At 44.6% G+C, this 15,103-nt stretch overlaps 1 protein-coding gene across 2 annotated transcripts in view; it reads left to right on the top strand.

The window, feature by feature from the left end:
- The window catches only part of MSH3 (mutS homolog 3), a 1,953,894-nt gene that overhangs the window by 200,267 nt on the left and 1,738,524 nt on the right, over nt 1–15,103 (top strand). For both annotated transcript variants that reach the window (XM_078675310.1, XM_078675311.1), the window contains exons 6-7: nt 9,719–9,836; nt 14,434–14,576. In XM_078675310.1, the coding sequence (XP_078531436.1) occupies nt 9,719–9,836; nt 14,434–14,576 (261 nt within the window). The remainder of the gene's footprint in view (nt 1–9,718; nt 9,837–14,433; nt 14,577–15,103) is intronic.

A 15,103-nucleotide genomic window follows, 5' to 3' on the forward strand; every position in this document is an offset into this window, starting at 1 on the left:
GGTAAGTGGTTCGCCCTATTTTTCGGATTACTTTATATGGGCCTTGCCACTCTTTTTTTAATTTGTGGGTGGAGGTGAGCAACAGGACCAAGACCCAGTCACAGATGCTTAACTCCCTCCACTTCTTTCCTTTATCGTAGAACGCTTTCTGTTTTACCTGTGCTAAGACTAGATGGTCATGGGCTAGGGTTCTAAGTTCATGGAGCCTTGTTTGTAACTGACGGGTATAGTCCAATAAAGCCTCGGCTTCCTGCGCCCCCTCTCTTTCCCAACTATCCTTTGTGATTTCCAACAAGGTCCTAGGGCTCCGACCAAACAGCAGCTCGAAAGGAGAGGTTCCTAAGCTGGCTTCGGTTTGACTACGGAGAACAAAAAGGGCCAGCGGCAATAGCTGGTCCCAGTTTTTACCATCCCCAGACAAAAGCTTTTTCAAGGTGAGCTTTAGGCTACCGATTGACTAGACCGTCTGTCTGGGGATGGTAAACAGAGGTTTTTATATGTTTAATCCGCAATTGCTTAAACACTTGCCTCATCAAACGAGACACGAAAGGCGTGCCTTGATCAGTAATGATCTCCCTGGGGAACCCCATGCGTGAAAACAACTCTATTGGTCTTTGGGCTATAACGGAGGAGGTGGCTGCCCGGAGAGGAAAAGCCTCCGGGTAACGAGTGGCATAATCGACCAACACTAGGGCGTATTGGTGTCCCCGACCTGACTTAGGCAAGGGTCCAGTGAGATCCATTCCCAAGCGGTCAAACTGTCTACCTATGATGGGCAAGGGATTCAAGGGTACCGCGGGAGGGACGTAAGGATTACGTCGCTGGCAGATCTGGCACTCCTGGCAGTACTTTTGGGTTTGGGCATATACTCCTGGCCAGAAGAAGTGTTGTAGTATGGCCTGCCCTGTCTTTTCGTCCCCGGAGTGACCTGCCAGTAGATGTGCATGAGCGAAAAAAAGGATCTGCTGTCTAAACTCGGCAGGAACCAACAGCTGAGGGACCCCATCTGGTTTGGCTAGTCTATAAAGGAGTCCATTCTGTTCAATAAAGGTGGGATAAGTTCTGGTCAAGGGTTCCTGTCCGTCACAAGCGTTTTGCCAGGCGTTGGTGAGGCTAGCGTCGTTTAGTTGGGACGTCCTAAAATGGGTATCCCTAGCCCAGGATTCGGAGGCAAGAAGGGTGTCATTAAGCTTATTGGTTTTTCTAAGGGTGTCATACAAAAGGGAGCTAAAGCCTGGATTGTCAATCCCTATGATCACGGGTTCGGGGAGAGTTGCCAATACCCCAACCACCACCTCTGTCTCCGTCCCTGAGTCGCTATAAAATGTAAATTGATACTTGTATAGCGCACTACTCACCCGCAAGGGTCTCAAGGTGCTTGTACGAATACCGCTGTGGAACCCATCCTGGCTTTCCCTGTGAGGTGTCCACTCCTGGGCACCCCGAAGGTGGAGGCCAGGCATCCTTAGCGTTGTGGGGGCCGTTGTGGAGATTAAGCAATCTATTGCCCAGAGTTGCAGAGTGGGACTCCATGATTGGAATAGGCACCGAGGCGAGAAATATCAGGTCCGTGGAATTTTGAGCCCAAGACCCGCCGAGGCGGGGAATTGAACCCTGGTCCCGGGCTAGACCTCTGCATCAGGGTCTGCATCAGAGTCTGCCGCTCTAACCATTGAGCCAGGGGGTACTCCTTGATATCCCCATGTACACACCTGATATGAACAGTCCACCCTGGCAAAAAACAAGAAGGGGTGACTAATTCCTGCCTCACCACTGAGTGTTAGCAGCCCGTGTCCAGTAAAGCCCTTACAACCCTTCCATTTATAGTTACACTCACGTAAAACACTGGCCCGGTTTCATGGGCGTATAGAATAGAGTGGGGCGCATAGCTTACGTCCATGGGTTCTTTGTCTTTTTCCCTTTTCTTGCGGCAGTAACGTGCTATGTGCCCCAACTCTCCGCAGTCGTAGCACTGGGGTCCTGAGGCAGGGGGAATGTCTGGTCGGGAGATCCGGGGTCGCGGAAGTTCAGCTACCCCTTTTACGAAACGTTTGTCTGACTTCCCTGATGTTGCATATTTGGTGTTTTTCTCCGGCTCCTTTGGGGGTGTTCGTCCTTGGGCCCGGGCATAAGAGGTAGCCATCTCAATGGCATGTTCTAGCGTCAGCCCGGTGTGTTTTAACCAACGCTGCGTGCCATAGGGAAGTGCCTCTAAGAACTGTTCAAGGTAGATTTTATTCATGACCTCTTCCACGGTGGAGTCCTGTGGCTTGAGCCATAGATCAGCGGCTCCTTTAAGTTTATAGAACAAGGTTTTGGGGACATCTCCTGGGGTCCCGCGTTCTTGGCGGAATCGCAGTCTGTGGGTCTCCTCGTCCACTCCCAGATGGTCTAAAATGTATTGCTTTACCACCGCATAGGTGGCCATACCGTCCTTATTCACCATCTAATAGGCCGCCTGAGCCTCTCCAGTTAGAAGGGGGGCGAGGTAAAAAGGCCACCTATCCCTGGAACAAGCGCTGGCCCTAGCAGCCCTCTCAAAGTTTAAGAAGAATGCCAAGGGGTCACCCCCGGGGTGTACTTCTGTAGGTGAACGACTGTCCTGGGAAGGGGGGGCAGCGGTTCTTCCCTGTCCCAGGACAGCCATGAGCTGCGACAGAATGACTGTCGAAACGATGTAGTCTTTATGATATTTATTAAAGAATTCAAAACAACGTAACATCCATCGGATGTTTGCTAGGGTGATATCTGGCTTGCTTCGGGGTTTTGCGGGGGCTGATGATTTCTGGATCTAAGGTCTTGACGAGGCTTCGGTGCTCCAGGGAACAAGGGTCTTCGTCTCGTCTCCAATGCGAAAAAAAAGAAAAGAGACCATAGAGTTTTAAGTTTTGGCCCACGGGACACAAGTTGTAAGAAGGGGGGGGGATCACAGGGGCTACCACTGAATTCTCATCCAAAAACAAAAATAGCACGGATAAGGGGGGTGTGCGAAGGAAAATAATACAGCCCCGTGAGCTCCCCCAGCCGTCCTCTACCCTGTCCCTCCCTGTGGAAATGCAAAGCGCAGTATACGCTTCGTACCTTGTCCAGCCACACTTCTCCAGAAGTGTGGCGGGGCGAGTCACGGTCTCGTTGGCCTCCTGGCTCTTCGGTCCTTCTGGATCCAAAGTCTCCGGTTTCGTCCGCTCCCTTTTCTGCTTCACTCATATTCTCCTCCAGCTCCTGTTTCCCAACCCCAACACATCCTTCAGCTCTCGCACTTCCGTTTTCCGCTGGGACAGCTTTATCCGCCCCTTCCGGGTCTGCCAGCCTCCCTGGGGATGACGTCAGGTCCGAGGTCTCCGCCCCCGGGAAATCCAAGCCGCATTAAAGAAGCCGTAGGGGTCCTGTGGACGGGGTGGAAACGAACACCCATTAAAGTCCTCACCCCGCTCGTCCTCGGCAGAGCCCCCGTGACATTTATATATATGTATATATATATATATATATATGTATATATATATATACATATATATGCCAATCTGTATTGAAGATTGAGTGGATATATAACTGTCTCGATGGAGGATTTAGTAGCTGTCTGACTGTCTAAGTGAGTAATTAAAAGGGTCTCACTTAATACATGGATTAGTAACTAAACTATGTGAATGTGTGCATCACTGTCTCTGTTGTATAACATGCTGCATCAGATGGTCACTAAGTACATGAGTGTGCATATTAGTTATTGATTAGTTGGGTGAGTATTTGTATGGGACACTGAGTTTGTGTGTGGTTGGATTGGGTGTGTGTAACTATACATAGATGCGTGAATGGTTGATTGACTAGGTGTATAGGTTTAAGAGTGCATGTGGAAACAGTTGTTTGGGTCACTGAGTGTATTTATTTGTGTGTTGGTCAGCGCATATATGTTTTAGTTGTACCTCTTCAACAAAGCAAAAAAATAAAAGGCATTGTGAGAGTAACTATATGAATGAGTGTATAATTGTAATGGTGATTTTTTAGCATATTAACCTGTGAGTTACTGTGTTTGAATAAATGAGGTGTGTGTATAATTGTGTAAGTGAGTAAATGTAAGTGTGATTAATTTTTTTCTTGAGTGAGTAGGATGACTGCATAACTGATTAAGATGACTGCTGATGTGTCAATGTCTATAAGTGCATTTGATAGTGTTCTATTAATTAGTGACTGCATGTATAAGTGATTCTGTTGTTGAATGGGTAGTTGTGTGTGTAGACTCAGGAATCTGTGAGTGAGTGGGTATGTAGTCACTGGTATTGGTGTGTCAGTGGTTTCAAATATGGTACTCTGTAAAACCCATCTACAAAGCCAGGGGTTGCCCCCAAAAATAGTACAAAATATGGGCTGCGTGGTGCGACTATATGAACATTACCCTATAAAGAACTGATAGCCCACGTCACACCCGGGACGAGGGAATTTGAACAGACACTGCTGACCCATGTACAGGTGGGTGGAGAAGGGGAGCACGGATATAATAATAGTGGTTGTTTGATGTGTGCCGAATGGACGATCTGTGGGATTAAATTGGTAATGACAAAGCTGTGGTTCATTTACTCAAGCCTGGTGCCTCTAAATTGGCCTGCACCCACTGGTACTGAGTGCCGGCACTTTTTAATTTTCTTCCCTTGAATACCGGTTCTTCTCCTCGGACTAGGAGAGTATTTGTACTCATAGAGGCCAGGACTTGATGCAGGTGGTGGTCTGCTCGGAATCTTGTACCTCTCGCCACCTTCCACACATCCTGCACTGATTCACCGTGAAGGCCTGGGCTGAGCATGGGACAAGGGTGCCAGAAAAGCAGCACTTGATACCAGGACTCAACGATCTGAATGTGCTACTCAGAAGGTTGTTAGAGCAGGGGTGTAGCAGCAGATTGTTCGGTTTACCCTTTGATCTTTCACAGTGGGGATTGAGGGGTGAGTAAAACCCAATGGGTAGTGCGGCATGGCACCTAGATCAGTGCAATACAGATTTTTAGCATGTCTGTTGTTTTAAATGACTGAAAATTGTAACCCATCAGCAATTTAAATTAAACCTATTTACTTGCATATATATCCCTGCGCTACTCTCCATTTTATGATTAACCTCAAAGAAAAAAATACTTTAAAGGCAAAACTTTATTTATTTTTGTACTTTTTACAGAGTGGTTTGGTACATTTAAAATCATTAAAACCCCACAACGTCTTGTTTAACTGGCAATGCTTTTGCATCCTGGAACTTGTAGTTTCCTTTACTCATTATAAGTAAGAGTTTTTAAAAATTCCAGCATGCAAAGGTTTGATGTCAAAATTCAAAAACTGGTTAAACATAAATGTCACTTAATATTGAGCCACTTGGGAACTACCAATCGCCTCTGTCCATATGTTTTGTTTGGTATACACACACATCATCCATATAACCAAATAACAATGACCATAGTTTTGGCTTTTTATAGTGAATAAGGAATACTTTTAGGGCACTGCTTCTGACGTGGGCTCCATTCATTCATCTCGGCTGTCAGTGAATCTTCTGTTTCTTAACACCGGTTTAGATGACGGATAAGATCCATCCTAGTGGAGTATGTATCCTCTACACTAGAGGCCCTTCTGATGCCTGAAGTAGAAATAATATGCAGCAGTGGTTAAGGCACTTGCTGGAAAGATCTGAGTCCATACTAATCAAAGGTTCAACTCACCATAAAATTGCATGCTTGTTGGAAAGCCCAGCATGCATGCAACAGATTTGTTTTTCTGTTGATAGCTCAGTTGGTTACAGTTATTGTTGCAGAGATCCTTGTATTATCTGCAGGTCACAAGTTAAAATTCTTCCTGGTTAGTGAGTTATGACCATGCATCAAGGAGCTGCATGTAAATGACAAGGCATACATTTGGAACCTTACAGTTTTTTTCCTCAAGCTCTTGTTATTTTAAGGTTGCTATAAAAGAGGGTTACTTTGGGTAGTAATAAACTCTTACTAGTAAGTGCTATGTTATAGTTATCAGTGTCATAACTATTGGACAGATACATCCGACAGTCTTACAGTGCATGCAGAGTTTTTGCATACAACGCTTGGAAAGGTCGAAAACCTTTCCCTGCCCCTTGTCCCGCTCTTAGCACCACCCCTATTCCCGCCCCACACTCCATCCTCATTCCACCGCTCCTTTTGGTGAGAACCTGCACTTTTTTCCATTTAAAGCACTGCTCAAGCCACTCCTATTTGTTGGCCTCGTCTTTCACTGTACTATTTGATAAAAACAATAAAATGTTACATAAAAAACCACAGCATGTAAGTGCTAGTCAGAACCAAAACAAGATATCAAACCAGGGGGTGCTACTAGATTGAGCTGAGTGTTAGCTTCCCAATGTCCTGGGGAGCGTGCCATTGGCGATTGAACCTTGAAGAAGATGCATGTGATCCTCCCTGAAGGGGGCATTAGAAAGTTAGAACTGAAGCAACACATGATGCGGAGTTTTTAGATCTGGTTCTTAAGATGGGTAAAATGTGACTTCTGTTTTCATTGGCAACGGAGCTGAGATCAGAAGACAGTTGCAGTGGCTTTCCATACAATTGCAACTGTTGTCAAGATTAGAAATTCCAACTTACAAATATGAGGGGCTATATAAAATTGAGCTAGAATAGGCCTAGTATTCGCAGGCCGCAGAAGATATACAAAGGAAACGTGAACCATTTTTATGCATGGAACCTCAATACCAGGTAAATAAAAAGTGTACTATAATAAAATACACTATGGTTTTCAACTACTGCGGCAGAAATAGTAAGCACAAAAGCCTGGCTCCTAGGAACAGCAAGGAGTCTCAACTAAAGAAATAATAATAATAAATGAGTTTCTAAAGCGCATGGTTATACTACCCAGTATCTCCCAGCGCTGCAGCTAGTTACCCGTCCCTGGGCAAATCGCGCAGGATGAAAACCGTACCTCACAGAGGCAATATATGTGGAAGAGCCATGTTTTAAAAAAAAAAACCATCGGAAAATCCCCTCTGATGGTTCACACCTGAGTGACTGCGGAAGGTCATTCCAGAGTTTAGCAGCCATCCATCTGAAAGATCTCCCCCCCCCCCCCCTCCTCCGCGCTCTTTTGATTACTGGTAGTTCTACCCTTCCTGTTCCGACAGATCTCAGAGCCCTGGTAGGTATGTAAGGGGTCAGTAGATTGTAGAGGTAGCTAGGGCCCTCTCCCTGCAGGATGCGGTGACTAATGCATAGTATTTTGAACACCATTCTCTCCCTTACCGGGAGCCAGTGTAGCGTTGCGAGAGCTTTCTTGGATAGAGCTCTTCTGGGCAGCCTCAGAACAAGGCGAGCTGCCGCATTTTGAATGCCTTGCAGTCTTTGAACACACCTCCTATTTGCCTCAAGGTACAACGCATTCCCGTAGTCCAGGCGCGATGTCACCAGTGCATGGACCAGCTTTTTTCTGGCGGCTGCAGGGGGCACATCTAGTGTCTTCCAGAGGACCTTCATTATTCCGAAACATTTTCCGGCAACCACCCTGGTGTGGTAGTGGAAGGAAAGTTTTGGGTCCAACCATATCCCCAAGTTCTTAACCTGTTCCTTGGGAGAGGGGTTGGAGCCCAGGGACTGGGGCCACCACCTTGAGGTCCATATAGACGGAGTCCTGCCAACTATTAGAACCTCGGTCTTGTTTCCATTCAATTTAAGGCAATTTTTAGCCATCCAGACCTCTAGCTCCTGTAAGCAGGTGGAGAAATCGGTGGCTGCCTTGTCATGGGCTTGTGATAGGGATACCACTAATTGCGTGTCATCCACATATGACACAACACTAATGTCGTATTTTGCAATTAGGTCTGCTAGGGGGGACATATATAAATTGAAAACGGTGGGACTAAGCATAGACCCCTGGGGCACTCCTTGTGTCAGCCTGATGCTTTTCGAGTAGAACTGCCTCTGAGACACTTGGAAGCTCCGATCTTGTAAGAAGGATCTCATCCATTCTAAGGCCCATTTGTCCAGCCCTCCTTTTTTGAGGCATCCCAGGAGCAAAGAGTGGGTGACGGTATCGAAAGCAGCGCTGAGGTCAAGCAGCACCAGCACATCAGAAAATTAATTTGGAGATGGGGGGTCTTCAATCTAAACAGAAGGGGGGAAAAAAGTAAGAAATCAAAAACGTTTTGGTTCTGTACTTAACCAATATCAGGAAATAAAAGGGTGAATTTGTAGGGCTAGAGAGAGGAAGGAAATATCGTGTGAATAGAATATCTTCATTATTGGAGGAATGGCGTAAATAAGAAAGGAACAGGCGATAAGAGTCTATTTCAAGGGAACGATTGTACTGATGTAAGCTGAGCAGAAGATGTAAAAGGCCATTCAGTCAACGAGTTACATCCAAGAATATTAGGGAGAATCAGTGGCACCTTTTTGTAAGACATACAGATACAGAACTAGTGCAGGGGGACAGATGTGGAACCAGTCAGGACACTGGCAAGGTATAGACATGTAATCCTTGCCACAGAGGTGGGATATTCATGAAAAATAGGGAAGAAAGAATAGTGTAATATCTTGAAGAAACTATTTCAGGATTCACAGCTGCCACATTTTATAACGACTTGGTTATGCTAGAAAAACTAAGTAGAAGACTATATTTCAGAACATGCATTATGGTAGGGCTGTTAGAGTGATATACGGGGATTTCAGTAGGACGTTGACATGGTTATACATTGAAGCCGTAGAGTAAGTCTATGAGTGGTAAAGTCGACGAAGACCTTGGTGAGTGACAGGATACAAATGCTGATGCTAATTGTAGTTGACGCAGTGGAGCACAGAGTGGCTACATAAGCAGCACAAGAATCTGTTAAAGGGACCATACTTTTGTGTGACATTGCAGAAGGACTCAACGCTAACGTATGCTCTTTGCAGCGGACAAAAAATATGCCCAAGTGTTAATACTCCGGAAGGAATGGAAATGATGAGGAGGGTTATCTAAATGGTTAATGCACTGGTTATGTATCTGTTAAATCTGTAATTGGTTTTAGCATTTAAGAAGACTTTCATCAAAGACAGGAACCTAAAGACTCTCTTGCAGTTGATACAATTTACAGATCATTTTGTTGATCGGCCATTGGACATTTTCCAAGTTTTCCCCACTGCGGCTTCCTTTGTGTCCATGGACTGTAGAGTGTGACTGGTTGCATCGATACCACATATCAACATGGAAAACCAGTGTTACAGATGAAAAACATTTTAAAACATGAATTATATATACATTTCTATGCTTTGTATTGATTGGCAGTAGTGTTGTGCAGAAGAAGTAGGATGTAGGTAGCTGATAACTATATCTAGATTGTTCCATAATGATGCTTGTCCACGGTGGTTGTCCGGGCAAACACCTAATTTCATACAGTAGTGACTTGCAGTGGTATTCATACAACATCTTATGGTAGGTTTGCTTTTTCGAACCTCATAATGGAGCTGCATGCTGTGCTAAAATGCAGATTATTGTTCTTGCTGCCTCAGGGTGTTTTTTTATTACGTGAAGATGGGTTAGAAAGAATGAATGTAGCATGCCAGCTAGGTATGATTGTGTAACAGATTGACTTGGAACACACCAGTTTCCTCATTTTTAAAGTGGCGCAAGTTGATCTCTGCTGGATTTTGGTATTTTTTCATATTTTATCTTCAACTCTGAGGATCATATTTGTTGCATTTTTTCCAGAGAGTGATGTAGCTCATTTTCTGTTGCAGGTGGGAGTTGTAAAGCAAACCGAGACGGCAGCATTGAAAGCAGCTGGAGAAAACAAAAGTGCATTATTTGCGCGACAGTTGACTGCACTTTACACCAAGTCTACTCTTATTGGAGAAGATATCCTTTTTTAAACGATTTACATTTAATGATATATATTTATTTTCATGTTTATTTCTTCTTCAATGTTCATTTCTTTCCAGTATGTGGCAGTCTGATTTGCACGGTTTTAGCACTGACCTTCTGCGTTAAGAAATTAGAGCCTTCACTTCCAGTTTTAATTTCGCACAGTAACCTCAAATGTAGACCACTCCCAATGCTGAATGGTGGAGAGCTCGTCCTTTTCCTTTGCTTCCTATGTCAACCATTTTTCTCCTGATGTCAAAGTTAATCCTACTAGAACAGGCAGAGTCCCGACTCATCGCCATATACTAGTACCCTTGTCTTGAAAGACTTCATTTAGTATGTCCTCCTTGAGGCTTAATGGAATGAACTTGGTAACCTGGGATTTAGATCAGCGCTGCTCCACTCTGAGATCTTAGCTTCCTTAATAATCGCAATAATAAAATCCTCCTGTTCTCATTAAAATATACCTATTCCTTGTTAAGGAGAGACCCTGTTTTGATAATTTTATAAGATCATAAAAAGATCTAAATGAAAAAACGGTCCTACTAGTACTGAAGCAAAGCCCTCCTACCCCTTACTATCTGTCCTGAAACAACTATTTCGAAAGAAACTGCAGTCAGTCTTATGACCAGGCGTGTCAGAATCTTTTGTGGTTCTTGGGTGAAAAAAGTAATGCGTTTCCCCCACCTTGTTCTAAGTATAAATAAATGTTCTTTATAAGAAAGAGTTTTCCTTTTTCAGGGGGCAACAGAATCTGGCTCCATCTAGTGGTGTGGCTGATGTTGGCGGCTTCATTATTTATTAACCAATCAGGATTTCTTTTTAGGTTTCTCCTGAACAGCGCACATGCAAAATCTTTTGTTAAAAAATAAAAAGACTTACAAATTAGGTTAGAGCCAGCCTAATACTTAACATTACTTACCATTGGTTGGCTCCGACGTCACCTCTTTCTTCTTATTGGTCACAGCCTCCTACTTCCTGCTGGGTCTTCAAGTGTTTGTCCCTGCCGTGGATCATGGACAAACTACAGTTTCCTGTCTGCCGCCAGTGTCCTTCCACAGGCCGCAAACTCCTGCAGGTACTTTTTTTGCACTCTGTAAGAGTGCATGTGTGTCCAGACCCATCCTCTTTCCACCGTCCATGCTCTTGCCACTGTCTGTTCTACGTTGTATTGCTGCTCTCTTCCTCACACCTCCCTTGTGTTGCTTACCCCCTGTAATCCACTTGCCCTCTATTGTGTTGTGGTTTCCTCCCTCTTCTACACCTCACTCATGTTGCTTGCCCCGCACTCCTGCCCTTTGTTGTGTTGCTGCTCCCTCCCCCACAACTCCCTTGTGTTGCTTGCCCCCCACAATTGCCTCACCCTCATCGTTGTTACTGTTCCTTTCCTCCTCCACACCTCCATATTGTTGCTTGCCCCCTGCCCTTCATTGTGTTTCTGATCTCTCCGTCCTCCATCTCAGCTCCCTTGTGTTGCTAGCCCCCGCAATCCCTCTGCTGTTACTGCCCCTTCAGCCTCCCTCGTGTTGCTTCACCCCGCACAACCCCCGCTCCCCTTTGTGTTGCTGATCTCTTGCAGTTCCCTCTGCCCCCTCCAAGTCACCCTGTCCCCCACAGAAAACCTCAAACAAAGCTAAATAGTTTGTACGGATGCGTGTGCTATTTTACTTTGTTTTATGTTTTTTAAACATGTTGCACAGCCGTGCTGATGGCAGTGCAACATGGCGTAAAGAAGCGACGACAAGGTCTCCGGTCCGACTTCCTGAGATTGGCGGTTTGTTGTGGTACAATACTGTGCTATGACTTTGCCCCTTTCTACCCTTTTCCTGCTATGTTTGGGCCAGGTAAAGTTTTATTATCCCCCCCACCCCTCTTTGCTTTTGACCTTTCTGGCTTCGTCTTGGCTGTTAGTGGGGTGGGGAGGAAAGGCGGGGGTATCTCTTTCCTCCTGCATGCTTATTGCCTGTGTTTCCCCTTCTTTCAGTCGCTGTTCTTTCCCCTCCTCCCCCCTTGCCTCTACCCAATGTCATTGACATTTGTTGGCCCCAAAGTACGTAGTTACATGAACAAAAGGATATGGTGCCGGTGTCCAATCGTGTTGTTCCAGGTTCTGAGTCTCTGGTGGGAGGGTCGATCCTTTTACGGAATTTTACCGCAGGTGTTTTCCTAGCTTCCAGGCATTGTTCATCAATTGGCCCGTTAGCCGACCTAGTGGGACTCTCGTTGGGGACTCGTTGCTGAATTCTTATTCTTTAGTTTCGCGTCACTTCCTTCGCTCCCTAAGGTTGTTGACTTCTCGGTTGCACGTTGCTTTATTCTCGTTTCACTGTACTCTTGAGGTAGGTATGTGTTCAGTGCATGGTGGTTGATATTGAGGTAGGTCATGACATAATTTATGAGGTAGATATTGTTCCATGGGTATTGTCTTTTGATAAGGTTGTTGAGTTAAAGATGGGTCACTCTGCACCGAGCTAAGGCGAGGCCCTTCTCTTGCTGTTGCCTGGTTGGGAGGTCTCTAACTCCTGCGGGGTTGGACCTTCGAGGTAGTTCTTTAGCTCTTTTGGGTGTTCGAAGATGCGTGTATCCCCCTGTCTGTTATCCTGAATCTGAATGGGCCGATGAATGAGAACAGTATGTTCTTCTTCTTCAGACTGTCTCGTAGGGCTAAGAAACCCTTTCTGATGTCTACTGTGGGCTTGGAGTAGTCTTGCATTATGATTCTCTTATGTCTATTCCACATGATTTGGTGGTTTTTCCATGCATAGTTGATCTCAGCGGTTTACATATTATCGGGCGGGCTCCGGTCTTTGTTGCCGCTAGAAATGTAGGGACTATGTGGGCCCTGTCTAGCTCAAAGGGTGGTCGAGCCTGAGGTTAGTTATTGTTGGTATCATGATCTCGAGAAAGGCCATTCATGATCCCGTGTCCTCCTCTGCCCCCTCCGGGACTCCTAGGATTCTTATATTATCACACCGGTTTCGGTCTTCCAGCTCTGTCGTTTGTCTCTGTAGAGCTGTCTTTGCTATGCTTAATGATCATGTGTAGTGTAGTTCCTATATTCCCAATAGGCTCTACGCATTGGGATAATATATCCTATAGATGTAATGTAGGGCTTAAGTCAATAGGTCTCTATTGAATATACTAAACTAAATAGTGAGTGCCAGCTAGCTCAGAGGTCACTAGAAACTTTCTTGAATACACAAGAAGGGATTAGTTTCTGACAACCGCATAAACATGACAACTTTGTTTCCCAAGAATAAGAATATATCTTTCAGAGTTGTGGAAACAATAGATAACTAGTTCACTCAGTCAATCATGCATGCTTCGTTTCTACAGAGTTGCAGAGAAATAGAGAGACAGGCTTTTTCAATAAAAGGTTTATTGGACAGTTCTTTCTCATGTAAGAGAGGTGAACTGCTACAATCATTAGACAGAATGCAAAGTATATTGCGTACAGCTTGAATAGTATTATAAAGTAATATTGTAAGAGCATTGTATGGTTTCTAAACCATATAAAAATACATACATAAATAACATAGAATAAAATACTCAACTGGTGCTTCTAAAATACGCCTACCCCAATGTACCTAACCTATGTCTAGTATGAGGGAGGAAGTAAGTATGGTCTTTTGCATAGGTTTAGTTTTGCCAAGAATCTGCCAAAGGTTTCTCTAGGTTCTAATCAGCTCCATACCTTGTTTAGAATGAAGGAGGTCTGGTATCTCTTTCTCGGGACTCGATTTCCCAATACCCCGCAAGGGGAGTCAGAAACACTGGAGCTGGATTCTCAGCAGAGGAGGGCAGCTTCCTGATGAGTGCGTCAACTGGAGAGTCGGCTTCCTTCGGCACTTGCTGTAGCGAGCTGCGTCGGGCAAGTAGGTCGTCAAACTGCTCCAAACCACTGTGCTTTTCTATAGCAAGTGAAGGTATATTTATACCTTGAAGGTGTTTAGAATTGCCATGTTTGACGTAAAGTCGGGCATAGGAACGTCATGAATGAACCCCTGGGGAATAGTTGTTCATTGTAAAGTAACTGAGTTTTTGGAGAAATCAATATTCAAGCAAGGGAAAGTCCCTAACGCCTTAAGCTGGTTTTCCAAGAAATCGTTGACGTTTGGTGAACGGATGAAAGTAGCCATGCCTGTATTTGGGTAACATGGGCTATGCCTAAATAAGGGCTTGATTTCTATGCCTATATAAGAGCAACGTGAATTGTACCTATATAAGGGCATGAATCAGGAAAATCCATTCGCAATCTAAAACGCCATACAACACATGTTCCTGATTTTAAATACGTAAACTTTACAATATTATCTGCTTACATTATGTTGACTGGGTCTTGCTTCTTATCAACCTTTTATCATTACGATGTTTGTGTACTTTGGACAGCATTTCTCTTGAAAATTCGTTTGAAGTAAGACTCAAAAGGATGTACTGTGTAAGCCAGGTTTTTGTGTTGCTTCTTAGTTAGCTTATGTTTCTGATTACTATTCTGTATGTGCATATTGAAGATGTTTACTAGTAGAATGACGAGTCTTTACTGTGTATTGTCTCTGTATTCGTTGAGTATATTTTGCTTAACATTTTCCAAATGTGAACCCTTTGTTGAAGCTAGATGACGCTGTAGATGTTGAGATAAATTCAGATCTCCCCGACAACTATCTACTTTGCCTCTGTGAAAATGCTGATAGCCTGAAAGAGAAGTCAAAGTGGGATGTGGTTATTGGCTTAGTGGTAAGTAATGCTTTCAGAGCGGTGTTGGATTATTTAAGGTAATCTGGAAACATCATGTGTGTTTATCTCTGTACTGTCAATAACTTGCATAGAGCCCTTTCCATGGAGCCTGCTTCATAATGCTTCAGAGGTGAGGGGAAATCTGAGGGATGGTACCAGGCATGGGAGGGACACACAATGTTACATTTGTAGGCAGGGCAGAATAGTTGGTAATCACCACAGAATGCAAAAACGCCCAGGAACTATTTGATGCCTGTGTGTTAGAGATAATAATAGTATTAAGAGAAAATACCTCACCCTCCAAATGGTGACATGCTTCATCATTGGTGTTTTCTCTCACCCTGGTAGGTCAATGAGTGGGCTCAACCAAGCCTGGGAGATCTGAATATAGGGGGGTTCAGTTCAGTGTAAATATGGTTATGGGTCTGCCCTGACTTACTTTATTCAGGGGTGTGCCTGTAAGGGCGGTGAAACGACCCAGGGGATCTAGAACCATATGGGTCGTGTGAATGGGAGTGAGTCTCGCA

The sequence above is a fragment of the Lissotriton helveticus genome, chromosome 2_1 (genome assembly GCF_964261635.1).
Source record: "Lissotriton helveticus chromosome 2_1, aLisHel1.1, whole genome shotgun sequence".
Classification (NCBI taxonomy): domain Eukaryota; kingdom Metazoa; phylum Chordata; class Amphibia; order Caudata; family Salamandridae; genus Lissotriton; species Lissotriton helveticus.